Here is a 22,505-nt window from a genome sequence, read left to right as displayed (position 1 = left end):
AATCAGAGAGCTTCTCCGAGAAATGCGGCTAGGAAAAAAAAGAACACGTATTTCGGCAACCATCTTCCGGTCTGACTTCCTGTGCTAATGTTCTAATCTACACTACACTGGGGAATTGCAGCCATTTTGTATAAATAAAAAAAATGGGGAAATACGGGAAAATATTTTAACGGGAGGACAGTGGGAGAGAAGGTTGAAATACGGGAGAATCCCGGGGAAAACGAGAGGGTTGACAGGTATGCAAGGTGGTTACACGAGAGAAGGGGAAGGGTGCAGTTTCAAAATAAATGCTTCCTTACCGAAGTGCATGGGACATTTGATCCGGAACCCTTCTGCTTAGAATTGGTTTTCTTCTCGGAATTATTTTTATGCGGCACCATATTCGATTCCAGCTTGTGCCCCACCGTGTAGCCGAGGTTAGCCGCCAGGTTTAATAACTGAAACAACTCGTTTGATTCATCTATATGCCACTAAAGGATCAGTCAAACTCAACCGTAATGAAGCCGGCAGTTGATGAGATGTTTCCGGACGGAGCTGGCCCGTACGTGGATCTTGATGAGGTTAGCAGCTAACGTCAAGTGGATGTTAATGCTAGTGTTGGCTCATGAGCCCAGTTTGCTACTGCCGTTAGTTGTAATGTTCCAACGTGCTCACAAATAATTTACCAAACTTTAAATGGCGTTTAGCTTTTTAGAATTAAGTTACATCACGTTCGTTTGTTAAGTCCCAATCAGCGATGTTAAGCGGTTAGGAGGCTTATTTTCGTTATACTGTACTTGTGCTGTATAGTGACTGTATTATGATGAATTGAAAATGCCTCGTTTTTCCCAGTATTCCAACATCCCTTGCTAACTTGGACACAATATTCCAATGTACAGTGTAAAATGTGTGTGTGTCCCCTTCCCAACCCCCCCCCCCCCCCCCCAATGTACAGCCCTCACCCAACCCACCCAACCCCACCCCACCCAACCAACCTCCTCCAATGTACAGTTTCTATGCCAAATGTATATACACTCCTTTTCTGGACACTTTTGTATCACAAACAGTACTGTATTTGCAAATCTGATATGTCATAAATGTATAGATGTAGCAGTACTGTCTATCTGTATGTCATGTATATCATATATGTTATGATGAATTGAAAATGGGGGACCCTGATGTAAACAAGTCGAAAGTCTTTCTCTGGTCTGCATCCCCTTAACAATTGTATGTATTGAGCTGTACTGTACTGTACCCATTCTGCAATCTGTTAATAAACTTTTCAATCAATCAATCAATCAACATGGTTGAGGTACAGCTATAGTGGTATACATACACATGTAGAGGGGTACAGAACAGATATAGTGACTAAATACACATGTAGAGAGTACAGATATAGTGGTATACATACACATGTAGAGGGGTACAGATATAGTGACTAAATACACATGTAGAGGGGTCCAGATATAGTGACTAAATACACATGTAGAGGGGTCCAGATATAGTGGTATATGTATACACATGTAGAGGGGTACAGATATAGTGGTATACGTATACACATGTAGAGGGGTCCAGATATAGTGGTATACGTATACACATGTAGAGGGGTACAGATATAGTGGTATACGTATACACATGTAGAGGGGTACAGATATAGTGGTATACGTATACACATGTAGAGGGATACAGATATAGTGGTATACATATACATGTAGAGGGGTACAGATATAGTGGTATACACATGTAGAGGGGTACAGATAGTGGTATAAATACACATGTAGAGGGGTACTTGCGGGAAAAACGGTTGAGAACCACTCAACTAGATAATAAAAAAGTGTCTTTATGGCTAATATTCTTTGGTGGTGGGGCTGCCCACTTGTTTGGATCACTGGTTGGGCCTTTAACATTAGCTAGCCTGCTGTCCAGCTAGTTGGTTAGCCACATGCTCACTACCTTGACTCAGCTGTCTGTATGTGTTGCATGTCTCCGTTCTGCCAGGCGGGGGGAAGCAGCGGCCTGCTCATGGACTTGGCTGCTAAGGAAAAGGCAGTTCATGCTGACTTCTTCAACGGTAAAATCCCTATGTCAACGCCTTTTCACCTTTTGCATTGGCCCAGCCCTATTTTCTTGATCCTCCAATCGCAACTGTCGCTTCCAACAAAGTTTGAAAGAAAAGAGGGCAGGGGTTTGAGATCTAATAGGCTGATTCAGTGGTACTCAGACTCAGGAGCCAAGTTGACAAAACATATATATTTTTTATATATAAAAAAAAATCTTTCCCCCCCTTCTTTTTCTTGTTTTTCTCCCATCCCAATGTTAGTCGTTATGCCAATTCCCAATCCCCTTCCTGGTAGTTGCACACTACCCCCTACCGTCGGTCTGGGAGGGCGGAGACTATCACATGCTTCCTCCGACACACGTGTACCCAGCCCACCGCTTCTTTTCACCTGGCAGCGCGGACTCTCACTGGGAGAGTAACGTGTGGAAGGTCACACTACCTCTCCTAGATCCTTCCCTTGCTGTGCAGGCGCCCCGACCGAACTGTAGGAGTCGCTGTTTACAATGACCAGGACCCACCCTCGCCGGGTTTCCCACCCGCTAACACTGCCAATTGTGTTAGTATGGACAGTCGGCCAACCCGGAAGCACCACAGCTGGATTCGATCCCACTGTCTCTGGTGGTAGACAAGACGCTTAGTCCGCCGCGCTACCCGGCCGCCCTGACGAAACATATTTTATATTTACAAAAACACCCTGTCCCTCGACCAAACCAACACCAGCCTACTAACGACAGACGATTCACAAGCTATGAAAACACATGATCATGGTGTGTTGCACCAGAAATGTATTACTGTTACCATGGCAACCTCAACCTTTGATACACATGGCAACATCACAAGCAGTGTATAATTATTATCATGAATGGTTTCCACTGACAACTCAAATGCCTCAAGTGTCCCTGTAGTAGCATAGGCTATAGACAGCCCATCAGCACGATGTCTACTGATGTAGTAAAGTCCATAACAATATAAATATAATAATGTAGTAAAGTCCATAACAATATAAATATAATAATGTAGTAAAGTCCATAACAATATAAATATAATAATGTAGTAAAGTCCATAACAATTTAAATAGAATAATGTAGTAAAGGCTATAACAATAGAAATAGAATAATGTGGTAAAGGCCATAACAATAGAAATATAATAATTAGTAAAGGCTATAACAATAGAAATAGAATAATGTGGTAAAGGCCATAACAATATAAATAGAATAATGTAGTAAAGTCCATAACAATATAAATATAATAATGTAGTAAAGTCCATAACAATTTAAATAGAATAATGTAGTAAAGGCTATAACAATAGAAATAGAATAATATGGTAAAGGCCATAACAATAGAAATAGAATAATGTAGTAAAGACTATAACAATAGAAATAGAATAATGTGGTAAAGGCCATAACAATAGAAATAGAATAATGTAGTAAAGACTATAACAATATAAATGAGTCCATAACTTAGACCCCCCCCCCCCTGGTGGGAGGACAGGAGGGAGAGACGGGACACACACACACACACACACACACACACACACACACACACACACACACACACACACACACACACATGCACACACACACAGAGGGAGAGAGGGTGGGAGAGATAACATTTCATGTAGAGTAATCATTTAAATACAGAATACACCCACAGAGCGTTTAGAAAGGTGTGGAATAAAAGTATTATTTCCCCCACCCAAAACAATATTGATTAATGAATGTATAATTTAAAAGGTGTTTCTGGGTCCAATATGAATGTTGTTTACATGTTGCAGGAATGTATCCCATTCCTACTTTCCCTAATTGATTGCTTGGATCAATGACATGCTGGTGCTCTAGTGCAACATCTAGTGGCTGAATGTTATCTATAGCACCTTTAAATGAACATTTCTTTAGCACAGTATTTTTTATTCACTCAAAACACTTGAAACACTTTTGTTATTGTTGTTAATCAGATGTGTGGGTGTGGTCATCGGCCATGTGGGCAGAGTCATCTGCCATGAGGGCGTGGCCATCGGCTGACACTGATTATCTCAAAATGCCAGATATCAATCCGATGAATCGCTCCATAACTATTTCTTGAGATAGGGACGTGTGCGTTTGGGCTCAGAGCCTTGCGATCGCCTTGGCCTCGGCGGTGCGCTTAAGGACATCATGAAGGAATTTGCGAAACGTGTTTACAAGTTCCATCATTTGAAGTGAAGTACGGTATTTAAAGGGCCAGTCTGTCATCTTTAAATGGGAAGTTGTCACTTAGGTGGGAGGGGGGGGGGGCAGGTTGAATCTATTAGTTAGTACATACCTCCTCTTTGCCTGCTGGGCCTCAGAGCGTGTTTGGTTCGGGGAGCAGCAGGAAATATCTTTACTGGCCTCAGACCTTTCCCTCAACCCCCCCCCCCTTTACAAAGTGAGTTTTATAATGCAGCGTGATATACGTCCCGGGGCAGAGAACATCAAACGGACGTGACTTCTCGCCATGTGCCACACAGATTCACTTCAGACCGCCTCCTCTGCTGGAACACTTAAGGGTTCGCTTGGCTTGAGGCTCACTTAAGGAGGCAGACCGTATTTCCCCTTTATGGAGATGTGCGTTTACTTGACAGCGCCTCCTTGGTGGAGAGGCTTTCATTTAGATGAGCGACGACAACTTGACTAGTCAGGTGAGCGAACACGGGTTCTCTCTGGAAACGTCCAGGCTACGGAATTTCCACGGTTAAAAGAACAACAGTAAACCGCACAGTGCTGTAACGTAGGCTCGTACAAAGCATTTGCTTGGAATACAACCGTGCTATTGGATGTGTGAAATACAATCTAAAACATAGAGTTTAACTGCATGCATCAACAACACAATCAGTAGAAGATATTTTTGCATATTTATTTTATGTGACTCAAGACTCAACTGAAGTGAGGTGTGATTTGGTTAAAGTGAGGTGTTATTTGATTAGGTTAAAGTGAGGTGATTTGGTTAAAGTGAGGTGTTATTTGATTAGGTTAAAGTGAGGTGTGATTTGGTTAAAGTGAGGTGTGGTGTGGTTCGGTTAAAGTGTGGTTCGGTTAAAGTGAGGTGTGGTTTGTAATAGGTTAAAGTGAGATTTTGTTAGGTTAAAGTGAGGTTTGGTTAGGTTGAAGTGAGGTGTGATTTGGTTAGGTTTAAGTGAGGTTTGGTTAGGTTAAAGTGAGGTGTGATCTGGTTAGGTTAAAGTGAGGTGTGGTTTGGTTAGGTTAAAGTGAGGTGTGATTTGGTTAGGTGAGTCAGGTGATCAGGTTATAGTCAGGTGATCTGGTTATAGTCAGGTGTGATCTGGTTTATAGTCAGGTGTGATCTGGTTTATAGTCATGTGATCTGGTTATAGTCAGGTGATCTGGTTATAGTCAGGTGATCTGGATATAGTCAGGTGATCTGCTTACGGCAGACCATTTGTCTAGACGGTCCATGTAGCACAGCTTGTAACGGCAGCTATTTCTTAAAAGGATTTCAAAGAAGACAGAAGGCAACCTAGTGCCTGCAGTTTGCCTGACAATAAAATCATACAACACAACATAGGCAAAAGGCAAGCGTGTCACCTTGTAAGTGCCTGTCTCGTTGGGAAGGTTGTCTGTTTTGTTTGGTAAAGGCTTTAATTTGGCTCAAAATATAGTATTTCCGTGGCGTTGTGTCTGTGGCATTTGAAGCTTTGTGTGGCTGATGATAGCCTTTAAGGGATTGACTTGTGCAAAAGATTACTCACGGAGGACACAAATGCGAGACAAACACTTCAATTCACTCTCCATATCATTAATGTGGAGGTGTGTTGACATATCGCACTGTTCCAGTGGCATTTCACTTGGTGTGTCCTTCAAACCATGGCTATTGGTGGAAAACCCAGACTCTGTTTGATATTGATGCCAGCACTTCAGTCCAAGGTGAATGAACCTGTGTATGCTGCTGCTTTCGGAAGAAAGGTTTTCAGGATGAAGGAACACGGTACTTTATTGATTACATTGGAAAGAAAATGTAAAACCAGAGTTGTTTCTTGCGAGGAAGAACTGACAAACACTGAATCGTTATGTATTTTATACCAAACTAAGACAACAACACTACCACCCTCTCTACCACTGGCTACACGGCTCCTGTAACAGCACCCCATCTACCCTGATTGTGTACTGTTGTACATAGTGATTCTATTCAAGTCACAGTAAACTCCTTTGTCTGTCATGGTTTTTGCTTTATTTTTCCTTTCTGTGAGGGACAGCTGTCTATTTTGTCTCCTGTGAGGGATAGCTGTCAATCACTGGCCTCTGTGGTTGATTGCCTCATGGGTTGGCAGGTGTGTGGGCTTGATTGCACCTGATTCGGTGCAGCTGTGCCTTTGGCAGGGCTGAGTATTTGAGTTTGGAGATCGCAGTGTCAACTGCTTTTTCATCTGCTTGTGTTGGCTATCCTTTTGGTCAGGCTTATTATATTAAAGTGTAGTGCTGCCCTATTCAGCATTTAGCCTTCGTTTGTAGCCATCCTTGTTTTTGGCTACTGGCTTATTTTACACTTTATTTTATAGAGGCTGATCCCTTTATGGTAGTGTTTTCTGGTGTTCTTTTGGAACTGTCCTTTGCACATAAACTCCCTTGGTGAATCAAATCAAATTTATTTGTAAGGCCCGACAACACACGTTAATGTCCCCATGGGCCGGACACGTCTTCTTTAAACAAGTCAAGAAGAAACATCACAATAAGTCGAGAACAAAACAAGAACACCATAAGGTCCAAAAAATTAAAAATAAATGCAAAATAAATGCAACACTCCCAGACATACCCCACGCAAAGGTAAGGAAAAACTCACTAAAACCTAGCAATAGGAAAAAATGCACCACAGGCAATGTGGAGGAGAGACATTTTAGAAGGGCCATTCAAGGCCGTGGAGGTTTATTGTTTTATGTTTTCAATATAAACTTGTTTTTAGGAGTTGCCTTTGTGGCTTATTTATTTGTCTACAACACCTCTTTAACACTTTGAGTGCCAGGGACGCGTTTTGTCGTTAGTTCATGCCGCCAGTTGAGTGCCACCAACGACATATAGCGTTTGTTTGTTGTATTTTTTTCGAGCCTCATGCTAGTGTTGCAGACTCTCTCTGAGCTCAATTGGGAAAATACCGCCCCCTATCGTCTCTCCCTGTCTGACTGCACCCCATTCGTTTAGACTGATAGGGGGGGGGGGGGGGGGGGCAGCCTCATGTTACTTTTCCGACGAGGCATCTGAAGAGACCCAAGTTGATCGCCGGCCCGGAAAACGCGTGGAATATATATTTACAGTACCCAACGCTGAATCAATAAACGCGATCGATATTTGGAATGGCGATCAGGAATTGGAATAATCTTTTTGGATAACATCTGATCTGAGGTAAGCAATTTATTTGACCAGTCTTAGGGTAATCGGACCTGTTTTCACCTATATATCAACGTGTCCCATATGTGTGTGCTCGCTGATCAGGAAATGAGAGAATATATTTTTCAGATCGCTTCTCTAGCATGCACAAGTACACATATACTATCGATAATCTAGTGTTTATTTGAAAACGATTCATAAATAGGCTGAAAAATTACAACGTTTTTTGTGTATGCCAGAATATTCCAGTAAATGCCGTTTATCACGAAATCTTTATATTTTCCTGAAAAACGAGGGCTTTTCAAAATGCTGTAAAACGGAAATGAACAGATTAAAAAACAATCCGTCTCGACAATGTTGACTGCAAACAAGTCATTGATAAACAACGGGCAGATTAGCCACACATAGCCATAATTTAATACAGAGTTTATGCGTTCACAACGCTATCATTGAAGTGGGTGCTGGCATTCAATGGCGGTAAGGCGCACCGCATCGCCGGTAATCAAAGTGTTAATGAGGCTACGTTTAGACGAGCGTTTTGTGAACAGAAACCGCAAAAGTCATCTTGCGGTTTCACTTTTAATTTTACGTTTAGACAAGCGTTTTGGGGTGGAATTTTCCGTGCAGACGACGCTGTAACGACGGAGCCCCGCTGTCACACGATTGGCGCATATGTCACATGACGTGCTGTGAAGACCCGCCCTACTCTGCCTCTGATTCGCAGACTGTGGATGGGGAATGTGATTGGACCAAAGCAGAGTCACTCGCAGACAGTGGGTCCACTCACGCCGCGGGACAGATTCTTGTGTATTTAACCCTTTCACTGCCACACGACAGCCGGTTGTGTGATAGTAAAGGGTTAACCTTCTGTCGTGTGGCAGTGAAAGGGTTAAAAGTACTGCCAATGTAGCCTTCAGGTGATCTCCGTTGATATAGTCAGACATACTTGCTTTGTTTACGTCTCGGCTACTGGCGCATACCTGCTACCTGTGACGTAAGCAGTACGCGCGACCAGAGCCGTGACAACCCTTTCGTCATCGTTTTAACAGATTTATACGGTTGAACAGTTTAGACGAGAGCGCAAAGCTTTTGCGTTTCTAGGAATTCCACCCTGGAAGGTAGTCTCACTTTTTTGCGGTTTCACCCTGTAAAAACGCCGTTTCCGTATAAACGAAAGGCACATCCGAAAAAATATTTTTGCGGATTCACCTGCTAGCGTTTCCGTCTAAACGGGGCCTGAGTGTCCTGTTTTTTGGATTTTACTTAATTTCTTAAATACTCACTTTGAGGCATCCACCTGTAAAGGTATTATTGTTTATTTTCCCCCTTCTCCTTAACACTTTCAGTGCCACCAGGGAGGGGGCGCACGACTTAGTGCTTGAATGCCACCATCGGCGCCAATGTTAACGTTAATATCGCCTAATCTATGTTTTAAATTATGGCTATGTGTCTAATCTGCCCGTCGCTTATCAAATAATAATTTTCCAGTCAGTGTTGTTAAGGCAGATTGGTTTTTTATCACTTCATTTCCGTTTGAGAGCATTTTGAAAATCGCCTGTATTCAGGTGACAAACAGCCCATTCTGTGATAATCGCCTTTTACTGGAATATTCCAGAACGTTGATATTTGTCGGCCTATTTATGAATCGTTTTCAAATAAACGCTAGATGATCAATAGTATACGTGCCCGCACGCACGTTCGAGGCGCGCGCTGATAATAGCCGTTTTCATTTCCTCATGGATTTTACATGAAACCGATAGAGCACATATCAGAAAAAAGCTTATATCTTCATGAAAACGAGTCTGATTATCCTAACACTGATAACATAGATTCCTTACCTGACATCAGATGGTATCCAAATGGTATATTCCAATTCCTGATCACCATTCGAAAAAATCGATAAGTGTATAGATCTAACGTGTGTACAGTAGAACACATGATTCCCCGCGGCTCAGAGGCTCCAGAATGAACTCTGGTAACCGCGGCTGCATCAGTGGACTGGAAAATGTGGACTGGAATATTTTTTTTCCCCATCCATTTTCATTGAGTCCATTCCATTTACCATTTACCATCTGGGAGACGATAGGGGGCGCTTTTTTCACATCTGATCGCCGGCGGCCCTTGGGTAGGCTAGGGTAGGCTCGCGTGATGCAATATGATTTCAGATTGCTATAAAAATAAAAAAAATTCTGAGAAATCTCGTGAGTGGCTTTCAACGTAACTATCGTAAACCTGTGATTAGCCGTGAGTGGCAGTCAAAGTGTTAACACTTTCAGCACCAGGGGTCGCTATTCAATGAGGAGAATGCCATGTTTGCAGTGCTGAAAACTATATTAAATATTATAGCTATGGATCTAATAACGTTGTCGATTGTCAGTGAGTTTCTTCCAGTCAACATGCAAAAAACAGATCATTTTTTCATCCGTAATATGAGTATAGTGATTCTGAGTAATCCCAGGAAAAGACACGAAAACAGCCCTTTAGTGAAATCCAGTTATCACGTTGTCATTTTTCGCCTGATTATCGAATCATCCTGAAATCAATGCTAGATTATCGGTATTATCCTTCCTCATGCAAGCATGAAATGTGGTTTAGAGCGGGGTGCCCATCCGAGCCGTGATGTGACCAACGGGACACCACACACACATTCCACACAAACAGGCTTCGATCGTGGGATGAAAATATCGGATCAACACAAGATTGGTAATATATAGTCAATATAGTCCTACCTTGTCTCTGATGTAATGCAAAAAGAATAATCCAATTATCTGATCGCCATTCCAAGTACTGGTCGTGGTAGTCCGTCCCACGTTATCCGGCATTGCATATGAACGAGGGGGGGGGGGGCAGCCTAGTTGATGCATCGTTGTAAGCCCTTGTCTTGCCAGAGAATTTTGGCCGCACCCGCATGGCTCAGCTCGGCCCAGAAAACAAACTACATCGTTTCAAATGGAGTGCAATAGCGGCCGCAAGGCGTTAGGCGGTGGTATTGACCGTCTGCGATCTCAGACACATTCAGAACAGCCTGCACAGGCTGCCCCGATGAATTATGAATGGCATAGCGAATAAAAGAAATAACGATTAAAACCCGACTTTTCTCGTAATTGGTGCTCAAGCGCTGGCGAGTTAACCCGACTTATCTCGGGTCTGGTGTCCAATGTGTTAATGTCTGCGTAAGCAGTTTAGTGCTTATTCATACACGGATATGTCCCTATTATCTGCTCGTGACCCACACACACACGCAGCCCTTACATTGTCAAATCATCCTGACTTTCTGTCATATTAATGCGTGGACTTTTAAACATCCACGTCTACAGCTAAACACATCACCAGGTCTACACAAACACATAGACTAGCTATATCATTATTATTTAAACCAGAACATTCATGTATCTCTATTATTCACAAGTACATTCCATAACTGTTTATTGTTTTGATTTTTCCACCACAATGCATTATGAGTGTCTCCAAGCTTTGCTATATAATATTTCAGTTGCCTGCTCACTCGTCCTCAAGAAGAAAGGAGGAGAAAGAGCTCCAGATACAGAACGATGAAGGCTCCCATCGCTTGTCTCTGTGACATCGCTTGTCTCTGTGACATCGCTTGTCTCTGTGACATCGTTCACGTCATGTCAAGATACTTTCCAAAGTGATATAGTCACCCTCAATTGTAGCTTGTGGTGTGTTTACTGTGTTAGGAACGGGTGTGAGTAGCGGACTGATGCAGTGTGTTACTACGGTTTGGACCATGTATACCATCATCACTATTACTACTGCCTGATTGAATCCTGCCACTCACTACTGTTCACTACAACTACTGTTATCACTATTATCATTATTACTTTGCACTTTGCTCTATGTTCTATTATTATTACTACCTAATCCGACCTCTACCCCCCCCCCCATGCTGCTATGACACTTGAATTTCCACAAGGAGATTAATAATGGAACACTTGACATGTCAGACTTGTACACTTTGAGGTGTCAGAAAATCAAAACGTTTCCTCATAACGTTAGCCCAGTTGCTGCTGTTAGTTTGATATAACACACAGGTGTAATCTGTTCACAAGTAAATTACGGAACTTAAATGGCGTTTTTAACTTTTTAGAATTAGGTTACTTTATGTTCACTTGTTAAAGCCCCAATCAGCGATGTTTGATCTGTACGGTTATGTTGGATGGAAAATAAATCATTTTGAATAAATCACGTTGGATCTCTCTAATGGAGAAAAAAAAAAGGATAATATCTCAATTATATTGTTCCAGTGACCCTGAACTAATGGGCCATGTGTGCTGTACAGTACAAGTAATGGGTCGGATCAGTACTTTGAACTCGGCCGATACTTAAGGCAGAGATATGCTTCAACGTCGGCTGTCGCCAATATCTGGCGCATGGGAGCTGGCCCAACCTACTTCCACATCAGTTCAACGCGTGGGCTGCAGTACACCCCCAAACCAAACGGCTATATTTTTGGACTTCCTCGGCCACTCTTTCTTCGACTTGGTCCATGTTTGTAATGTAGTTAGTCACGGCCGATGATGGAACGCTGCGACCGAGCTCCCGAGACGATAGGTGGTAAATGTGGAGGAACGCCCCTACGCGGCCCAGTCGGCCAATCGCAGCTCTGCGCTGTCCACGTCAGCTGATGTAGGCGTCGCCGGGAAGACTTGCGGGAGCTCGGGGGAGGCTCGCCGCAACCTTTGCAACCACTTTGACGTTCGAGTATAAATGAGGCGTTACACACTCTGAATCGGTATCGGCAGTGAAACAGCGGCGTCCCTCGTCAGAAAACGTCTAAAATCCATGCTGTGCTTTTCAACGTGTGAAAGTAATGCTGCCTGGCGCTAGCAGAGGGAGGGAAATGTGGCTTTTATACACATACGTGTTTCTACAGTTCTCCCACTGACCTCTGACCTCACAAAGCAGCCAGGCCCACAGTAAAGGGCACACAGACACCTCGGCGAAGCACCTTCCCAGATCCTTTTATCACAGCGCGCCCCCCCCCCCCTGACCTGCCAACCCCTTAAAAACACTTTATGGGAAAATGCCTCACTTGCAAAATAGATATGACCATCGTTGTCAAATTCTTGGTCTCATATGATTGACTTATGATTTAACGCAGTTTTTTCCCCCTTCTCTCCCGTACAGATTTCGAGGACCTGTTGGACGATGACGACATCCTGTGAGAGATATCCGCACGTCTGACGTTACGTTTGTAAATAAAACGATGGATGAAGTCGCACAGCTCCTGACCGTGGATATTTTCCTGTCCCATGTTTTCTTTTTTGTTGTTTTCTTTTCCTGGCGGAGGGGGGGAGCAAACTAGTTATTTACGGTCTAATGACATATAATTTCCTTTTTCATAGGTGTCCTAGTTTAAAAGTTGTAAAACATTCTCAAAAAGTTGTCAGTGGCTCCAGATGTTGCAAGATTCTTAAAATCCCAAAGATTCCTCCATATACCGCGTGTTGAGTCCCTATCGCGCTCGTGTCTTCCGCCACTTCCACACTGGATTGCAGGTTAGCGAGTGTCGGAGAACACCTGTTGGAGCCCCATTGCCAACATAATTATATATAGGATGATGGCAGAGTCGACCTTGCTGTCTCCCCTGAAAACATACCGCAGATGGAATATGATGAATGGCGGTCTGCGAGAATCACTTCAATTATTTGTAATAACGCGTATAAAAGAAAAACGAGTCTAAATGCGTCTGTGTCGTTTGACATAATGTGGCATGTCTGAGATGCTTTCTGTCCCACGGTGTTATATATATGTATAGTGGATGCACTTCTGTCGATGAATCTTGGTGTGTGCAGGAAATTGGAAATGAATAAATTGTGCTCTGTAAACGACTTGTCTGCTGTGTGGAGTGTCTTGATGCATCCAGATGCAGGCGCCTTCCAGGTGCTGCGCTCCTGAGGCGATGTGTGCTGCGCTCCTGAGGCGATGTGTGCTGCGCTCCTGAGGCGATATGTGCTGCGCTCCTGAGACGATGTGTGCTGCGCTCCTGAGGCGATACGTGCTGCGCTCCTGAGGCGATGTGTGCTGCGCTCCTGAGGCGATGTGTGCTGCGCTCCTGAGGCGATGTGTGCTGCGCTCCTGAGGTGATACGTGCTGCGCTCCTGAGGCGATGTGTGCTGCGCTCCTGAGGCGATGTGTGCTGCGCTCCTGAGGCGATGTGTGCTGCGCTCCTGAGGAGATACGTGCTGCGCTCCTGAGGCGATACGTGCTGCGCTCCTGAGGCGATGCTTGTGAAGAGGCTGAAGACAGAAACACGACCTGATGAACATCAACAAGATAATTTATGTAAAGAGAAAACTGCCCTAAAAACTAAATCACATATCTTGTTATCTTGGGACAGTTCAGTCGATATCTGAACTTAAGCAAGATAATAACAGACTATTATTCTGTGCCATTAAAACACAACACTTAAAGCTGCTACTCCCAATCTTTCGATATCGACTTGGTGTTTGAGATTTTACGCCCAAATTAGCTTTATTTTAAACTATAACCTAATGGCCGAAACCACTTCCTGCTACACTGTCCTAATATCCAGTCAGTCTCCCGTTCATTATTACAAAGAAAGCTCCATGCTTGCAGATGAAAGTCTTCTCTATCTGGGTTCTAACTTTGGCAGAGACTTGGAAGACTGAACCGTGTGAGATCACAGGAATAACATGGATTTGGTTTTAGGTTTGCTATTCCCCTCAGGTTAATTATCCACTGCTCAAGTTTCCTATGCAAAAGTTCATCTTTCGCTTAGAAATTCCATTTGATCTAAAGTCTATTGTGATTGGTGCTTTTATTATTCAGCTTCCACCACGTGTACCTCAATGCATAGACATGTCCCCCTCAATATTGAGAAGAGGTAAATGTGTCCCCCTGAAAGAAATATAGCTAATATGAACCACAACCCCCTCCACAAAAGAGGTAGAACTGGGTCAAAACATTTATATATCCTTCTTACCTGTAACTATATATTAACCAACAACAATACAATTCAGGGGAATAAATATTTGAAAGCGATACAGAATGCCTGAGAGCCTTACTGCATTATCTTCCATTTTATTTGTGTCAGCGGGTAACTGAATGTTGTCTTTTCCTTTACATAAATGGTCATTTCCACCATATATTGATGCAGAAAAGGCACAAATTGGTGCATAAAAGTACACCAGAGTGCAGGAAATTAAGTCTTTGACGCTCATAATCTCCTGGGGGAGGACCCACTAAACCATACACAGTAGAGATGTAAAACTGAACCATATACAGTAGAGATGTAATTAAAACTGAACCATATACAGTAGAGATGTGAAACTGAACCATATACAGTAGAGATGTAATTTAAACTGAACCATATACAGTAGAGATGTAAAACTGAACCATATACAGTAGAGATGTAAAACTGAACCATATACAGTAGAGATGTGAAACTGAACCATATACAGTAGAGATGTAAAACTGAACCATATACAGTAGAGATGTGAAACTGAACCATATACAGTAGAGATGTAAAACTGAACCATATACAGTAGAGATGTAAAACTGAACCATATACAGTAGAGATGTGAAACTGAACCATATACAGTAGAGATGTGAAACAACCATATACAGTAGAGATGTAAAACTGAACCATATACAGTAGAGATGTGAAACTGAGCCATATACAGTAGAGATGTGAAACTGAACCATATACAGTAGAGATGTGAAACTGAACCATATACAGTAGAGATGTGAAACCTGCTACACTTGTGTATTTCCTCATGATTAATAATTTATCCTCAAGGACCCATAAAGTAAAAATGTAGTGATGAAATATATATACTGTATATATATATATATATATTTATCCCTAAGGCTTTTTTGTTCTTGCACCAATTGAACCAAACAGCATAGCTTTAGGGCCCATAGTTATGCATGTTTTGCCCAATCCAGCTGAATTGGTTGAAAAACATGGGTGCTGGGCTGTGAACAAACACAATTTGTGGAAATGGTGCAAAGGTTTTTCACAAGTCTTTCCAGGTGGTGGTGATGAGGTGTTTTGTCTGATGTGTGTTTTAGGTGATATGGTGATAAGCTGTTTTGCCTGATGGGTGTTTTGGGTGATAAGTTATTGTAGGTGATACAGCGTTTTTGGGGTAATACTGTATTGATAAGGTGTTATGGATGATACAGTATTGTAGGTGATAAAATGTTTTAGATGATTGATTAATTGAAGTTTATTTCAAATATGCAACAACAAACAAACAACAAGTACAGATATAGCCTTACGTCATTCAAATAATAAATGTATAAAAGAAACACAAAGGTCTAACTACATGTTGTCATTACATATTTGAAAATGTGTTGATAAGGTGTTTTGGGTGATAGTGTTGTGGGTGATAAGGTGTTGATACAGTAAGGTGTTTTGGGTGATAAGATATTGTGGGTGATAAGTTGTTGATACAGTAAGGTGTTTTTGGTGATTTTGTCCAGTCCAGCTGAATGGGTTTGTGGAACAGAGTTTGTGGAAATGGCGCAAAACACAACAAAACACACGTTTCATTCATTTGATTGCAATTTCTTTTCACAAGTTCTTATTTTTTCCAGTTCACGAGTTCAGTTCAGTCATAACATCAATATATTGTAATTAGCTTTTTTGACAGGCTGCTTTTGTATATACGAATTTGTTCTTAATTGCTTGCCTGGATAAATAAAGGTTAAATAAAATACGTGACCTGGCTTGCACCCTTGTAAGATAAGACAAGATAAGATAAGATATCCTTTATATAATATAATAAGATCCTTTATTGATCCCCTTGGGGAAATATGGGCACCATAGCAGTATGGGCAGGGTAATTGTATAAAGACTAGGCACTAAAATTAGATCTGAATATAAAAATATGAGAACAATAAACAGTAAACAATATAATTAACTCTGAATATAAAAATATGAGAAAACAAACGTGCAGATGAGAGTACGCCCTATCGGTTATATTATACAGTACAATAAATATAGGCAATCAAAAAAAATTCTCTGAATATATACTATAAGTAAAAGTAAACAGTATGTATAAGGTGCAATATACACAAGTATACAGTATACCACCCTGCAGAAGCTAACCGCAGTAACCACTCAAACAGTGAAACTGAGAACGTCTCATTCCTGAATATTTTCCAAAGAGTTCTCTTGGAAGACTTATCTTGGAACCGACTGAGACAGAATCTACGACAAGTTCACTGAAGAGGCTCAAACTCACAGCTGAGACAGCTTCTGAAACATGAACGCACGTTCCCTTCTAGGTCATTTGCATACAAAACAACGCCTCCAGAGCTCCTTATAAGGCAGGCTCTGTGCCGTGGGCAAATGAAATCGGGTTTAGACACACCTCACCTGTCCAGCTCATTAAATGCAACTAATGATGCAGCCGTGTGAAAATGGTGGCGGAAGCGCTTTGCGACCGATCAAAAGGAGATTAGATTAATGTATTGTCATCATTATACAGAAAGGCTACTACTCGTGACCACCTGCCCCCCCCCCCACACACGCAGTAGGCTTATATTATTCTAATGACTTGTTTTATTAGGAGATCGCAGATATATAGTATCTACTAAATCCTAATGAACCAAGTAATTAGAATAATATAAGCCTCGGCGGTCAGGTGGCGTAGCGGAGATTGCGTTCGTCACCAACCCCGGAGCTCCGGGGTTGTCACCAGCTTGGCTGGCCGTTCACACTAATACAATTGGCAGTATTAGAGGGTGGGAGAAGCTGGCGGGGTGGGTCCGGGTCGTTGTAAACAGCGACTCCTACAGTTCGGTCGGGGCGCCTGCTAAGTGCGGATAGGATCTAAGGGCGGTAGTGTGATCCTTCCACACGTTACACGTTCTCAGTGAGAGTCCGCGCTGCCAGGTGAAAAGAAGCGGTTGATTGGCTGGACGTGTGTCGGAGGAAGCACGTGATAGCCTCCACTCTCCCAGACCGACTGTGGGGGGTAAGTGCGCAGCGACCAGGAAGGGGATTGGGAATTGGCATAACGACTAACATTGGGATGGGAGAAAATCGGAGGAAAAAGATCAATAAATTTTTTTTTTTAAATAATAATATAAGCCTACTGTTCATTCATTAGACACGTAGGCTATACTGGCACACATAAGACTTATGGAATATTAATGCAGTCTATTTCCACGCGATTAGCTTTAGTTCTTATTTATTTATTTATTTATCCACTGTCATTTGCAGTGTTGGTGTAGTAGGCTAGTGTATTTCAATATCTGTTTTATTGATTAATGATATATTTGAAGGAATGCAAGTTATAGCTATATCAAACAAATGTCTGTCCCATTAATCATGGGATATATTGCATGTTGGCTCTAACCTGCATTCTTTCAAATGTATAATTAATCAATAAAACATATGTAACAAATAAGAAATACAAATTCCACAGAAGGCATTAAATAATAATAATTTTCAATCATTTCACAATAATTGCATAATTTAGTTTGAATATCTGAGTAATTAAAGTAATTATACATTTGTCCAAAATAGCTGGTTCAGATATGGTTAATCCAGCTGCCCTGTGATCAGATGAATCCATATTATTTATTTTTCCGACATCCGCGTAATTTCTTATCGTACAAATATTGTCATATTTATTTTAATTATGATTAAGTAATTAATTCCAATGAGGCCTGTAGAATTGACATGAAGGAATCACTATGATTCCTCCCAAATAAAGCCATTAAGAACATGGAGAACACAGTCTGTCAAGTTAATAACATTTTCAATCAGTCAATCAATCATAAGTGTGCTCCTCAGCACTCTTAAATTCTGCTCTCAGCCACGGCCGAATCCGATCTCGGAAATTTGGGGAATCTCGCTACCAGCCCTAATATGTCTTAAATCGTCAGAAATGTGCCTGAGAGCAAATTTCTTGTCGTAAATTCGTTCGGGAATGAGACTGCCTTCTTTTTTTTTTTTTTCACTTTTTCTCCCATTTTTTCTATATTTTCTCCCATCCCAATTTCGTATCATCCAATTCAACCCTCCCCTGTCACGGACGCTGTTTCTTGCCTCCCACAAGCCGGCTGCAATGTGGACTAAGTCATACATAGCACAAGTCCCCTCCAGTACTTGAGGTAACAGCAGTCGCATCTTTTCACCTGCGCAGCTCGATCTCTCAGTGGCGAGGAGTAACGCGTGGGAGGCTCACGCTGCCCCCGACACTTCCTGATTTTACTGCGCAGGCGCACCAACCGACCTGTAGGAGTCGCTGTCCACAACGCACAATCCCCACCCATCAGTTTCCCACCCCCTAATACGGCCAATGTGTATTAGTACGGACGACCAGCTAAACTGAAAGCAAATGTGGAGCGCTGGGCTCGAACTGACGAGCCCAGCGTCTCCAGCATTTTGTGGCGAGCGCCTTGCCCACTACGCCACATAGCCACCCTGAGACTGCCTTCTTTAAAGTTCTTTGACTATCCAGTGATATTTTTTTGTTACTGCAATTCTTTATACCCCTTTTCTCTAAAACAGAGCAAAGTTGAACTCTGAAACTTTGTCACAAGATAAAACTGTGGTTAGCTTCTGCAGGGCAGTGTACACAAGGTACACAAGGTACAAGGTACTAGGCCTGTCCCCGACTAAGGATTTGTATAGTCGACTTTGATTGGCCAAAATGTGCCAATAGTCGACTGGTAGTTGAATACCCCCCTGAATGCATTTTTTTTTTATAATATTATAAATATTATTTATAAAAACGAATAATATATATATGGGATCATTCCATTTGGGCTGTGGGGGGTCCTTAATGTCTGAAGGAGTCGACTTAAGGCTTCTTGTCCTCTGCAAAAGCATGCAATTGGTCCACTGATGGATACATCTTGAAATTTGTCTAGTGTGTTCATTAGACGGGTGAAATCCCGTTTGATTTAGGAAAGAATGATACAAAAAAAAAGTATACTTTTTTTCTTTGCATTCGACTAGGTTGGCAGTCGACTGTCGGTTCCTTTCGATCGATTAGTCGACTACCAGTCGAGGTCAGCCCTACAAGGTACGCAATACACGCAGAGCATTGGTCTCTTGGTGGATCTGTGAAGTACAACCTAAGTACAAGCGAGAGACCCAGGACTGTGAAAGTGCTCACATGAAAGTGGTTGTTGGTCCTCGTCCTTTTTTACAAGAGTCTGTTTTGGTTTAATGAGCTTTTCTTTCACAACTAGCAGGAGACCCTTCATGAGTGTTTCACACAATTCTCACTTGTGCCATGAATCTTCCATGTGCACAAAGTACGAGGACATCCCTCCGTGGTTATTGTTGTGTACGGCATGTTGATAAGTTGATCTCCTTGGGGAAATTTGGCCACCATAGCGGATGGGAGCCATGGGAGAGGGGAGGTACAGGTATGGGCAGGATAATAGTAGAAATACATAAATATATATGCAATAAAATGTTATCTGAATATAAAGTGATGAGAAAAGTAAACAGTGTAAACAAAGGTGCAGATGAGGGTCTGTATGCCCTATATAATACGTTACAATAAATATAGGCAATACAAAATGTGAATCTGAATATATGCTATGAATAAGAGTAAAAGTAAACAGTATACAGTAGACAAGGTGCAGTATACACAAGGTACCCTAACTGGCATGATGTACGTCATACTGTACTTAGTGGTCAGACATTCCTAGTAGTGACAAAACTGTCTTGTCAAGATGATGAATGGAAGCGCTTGTCTTGGTGTGGGACGGCCCTGGTTATTCTGAAATGTGTAAATTGCAGGGATGACGGTCCCCAGCTGTCACCAGTCATGTGCCGGCTGGAGGCCTTGTTGACAGACAGTGTGGAAGAAGAGCATGTAGGGTCTTATTGTTTGATGGTATTAACGGCAACATCCCTGTCAATTTGATGATTGATTTGACACACAGGGAAATACTCAGTCGATATCAAACATGACAAGCTGATATCAAGGCGCATATCTGTTCCGTCCTCAAGGCTATACATCACATATTCCATTCAGGCTACGTTCACACTGCAAGCCTTAGTGCTCAATTCTGATTTATTGCAGATTTGTTTGGCGGTTTGCATAATCTTTTAAATGTGGACGTAAACATGGAGGACACTGCTGGTTTAAGTTATAAGTTGATGTGCAGTGGAGGCCAACTAATTCATGAGCAGATAATGGGGGCGAGGAGGAGGTGAAAGAGAAATTTTTTCTTTCAATATCTTTTCAAACACAGACCGGTTATGTATACCAGTTATGTAGTTTTTCTTGTACAGCAGTATCACCCCAAATACTTATGAGATAAACACCTCCCTCTCCCTCCCACACAGATCTGTGATGAATGTCAATCTAGAGTGACGTAAAATATGTCCGATATGACTGTTCAGACTGAGGTCTCAGTCTATCTGATTTAGGACCACATATTATGAAAGTGGCCCAAATCAGAATTGAAAAGATCAGATTCCATGTGATTTGTGTTGTTTACACAGATCTCAGTCACACAGACTACAACGTATGACGTATATCATGCCAGTTACGGTACCTTGTGTATACTGCACCTGTGTATACTGTATACTTCTCTGTATACTACTACTCATAGTATATATTCAAATTCAGAAGTGTTTTAAATTATTAGCCATGTTTATTGTAACATATAAGATAACTGATAGGGCATACAGACCCTCATCTGCGCCTTTGATTACACTGTTTACTTAATCATATTCTTATATTCAGATTTTAATTATATTGTTTACACCGCTTATTTTTTTATCTTTACTATAATTGTATTGCCTATATTTATGTCTTTCTACTATTACCCTGCCCATACCTGTACCTCCCATCCATCATGCTACTATGACGCCAGAATTTCCTTGCTTGGGATCAATAAAGGAACGTCTTATCTTATGAGCAAAAGAAAGTGAGATCCGGGCCACACTCTTGCCTGCAGTGTGAACGTGGCCATAGCGTGCGCGGGGCCCAGGCTACGTGGCACATCCAGTCATCAGGATCTACTATAGAACAGCAGGCTGGCAGTCTGGTTCTAATGGCCTTGCTTTAGGTAGCAGGAGCAGCAGCACTCTTCATTAGGGACCTCACATAACCACCCGGCTGCCCCCTAATGACGCCAAGCTGCCTTCATAACCCTTTCACTATAACCACACTACTACCGAAGGGTTTTAACCCCTTCACTGTGACAACACAGAAGGTTAACCCTTTCACTGCCACGTGACAAAGGGTTAACCCTTTTCACAACCAAACACGACAGAAGGTTAACCCTTTCACTGCCACACTACAGACGGTTAACCTTTCACTAGCACACTACAGAAGGGTTTTAACCCCTTCACTGTGACAACACAGAAGGTTAACCCTTTCACTGCCACGTGACAAAGGGTTAACCCTTTTCACAACCACACGACAGAAGGTTAACCCTTTCACTGCCACACTACAGACGGTTAACTGTCTGCAGTGTGGTAGTGAAAGGTTAACCTTCTGTAGTGTGCTAGTGAAAGGGTTAACCTTCTGTAGGGTGCTAGTGAAAGGTTAACCTTCTGTAGTGTGCTAGTGAAAGGGTTAACCTTCTGTAGTGTGCTAGTGAAAGGGTTAACCTTCTGTAGGGTGCTAGTGAAAGGTTAACCTTCTGTAGTGTGCTAGTGAAAGGTTAACCTTCTGTAGTGTGCTAGTGAAAGGGTTAACCTTCTGTAGTGTGCTAGTGAAAGGGTTAACCTTCTGTAGGGTGCTAGTGAAAGGTTAACCTTCTGTAGTGTGCTAGTGAAAGGTTAACCTTCTGTAGTGTGCTAGTGAAAGGTTAACCTTCTGTAGTGTGCTAGTGAAAGGTTAACCTTCTGTAGTGTGCTAGTGAAAGGTTAACCTTCTGTAGTGTGGTAGTGAAAGGTTAACCTTCTGTAGTGTGCTAGTGAAAGGGTTAACCTTCTGTAGGGTGCTAGTGAAAGGTTAACCTTCTGTAGTGTGCTAGTGAAAGGTTAACCTTCTGTAGTGTGCTAGTGAAAGGTTAACCTTCTGTAGTGTGCTAGTGAAAGGTTAACCTTCTGTAGTGTGCTAGTGAAAGGTTAACCTTCTGTAGTGTGCTAGTGAAAGGTTAACCTTCTGTAGTGTGCTAGTGAAAGGTTA

General features: G+C 42.1%; 1 protein-coding gene across 1 annotated transcript; it reads left to right on the top strand.

The window, feature by feature from the left end:
• The first annotated feature begins 367 nt into the window (after nucleotides 1–367).
• On the top strand, nucleotides 368–13,247 carry LOC311239108 (COP9 signalosome complex subunit 9-like). Its single transcript, XM_084327355.1, has 3 exons — nucleotides 368–560; nucleotides 1,978–2,050; nucleotides 12,544–13,247. Exons 1-3 carry the CDS (start codon nucleotides 465–467, stop codon nucleotides 12,579–12,581), a joined length of 207 nt encoding a protein of 68 aa, XP_084183481.1. The 5' UTR covers nucleotides 368–464; the 3' UTR covers nucleotides 12,582–13,247.
• The last annotated feature ends 9,258 nt before the right edge of the window (nucleotides 13,248–22,505 follow it).

This window comes from Notolepis coatsorum (assembly GCF_963971535.1).
Source record: "Notolepis coatsorum genome assembly, chromosome: 13".
NCBI classification, from domain to species: Eukaryota; Metazoa; Chordata; class Actinopteri; order Aulopiformes; family Paralepididae; genus Notolepis; species Notolepis coatsorum.
Note: the sequence above shows the minus strand (reverse complement) of the source record. Positions and strands in the feature narration are given on the sequence as shown.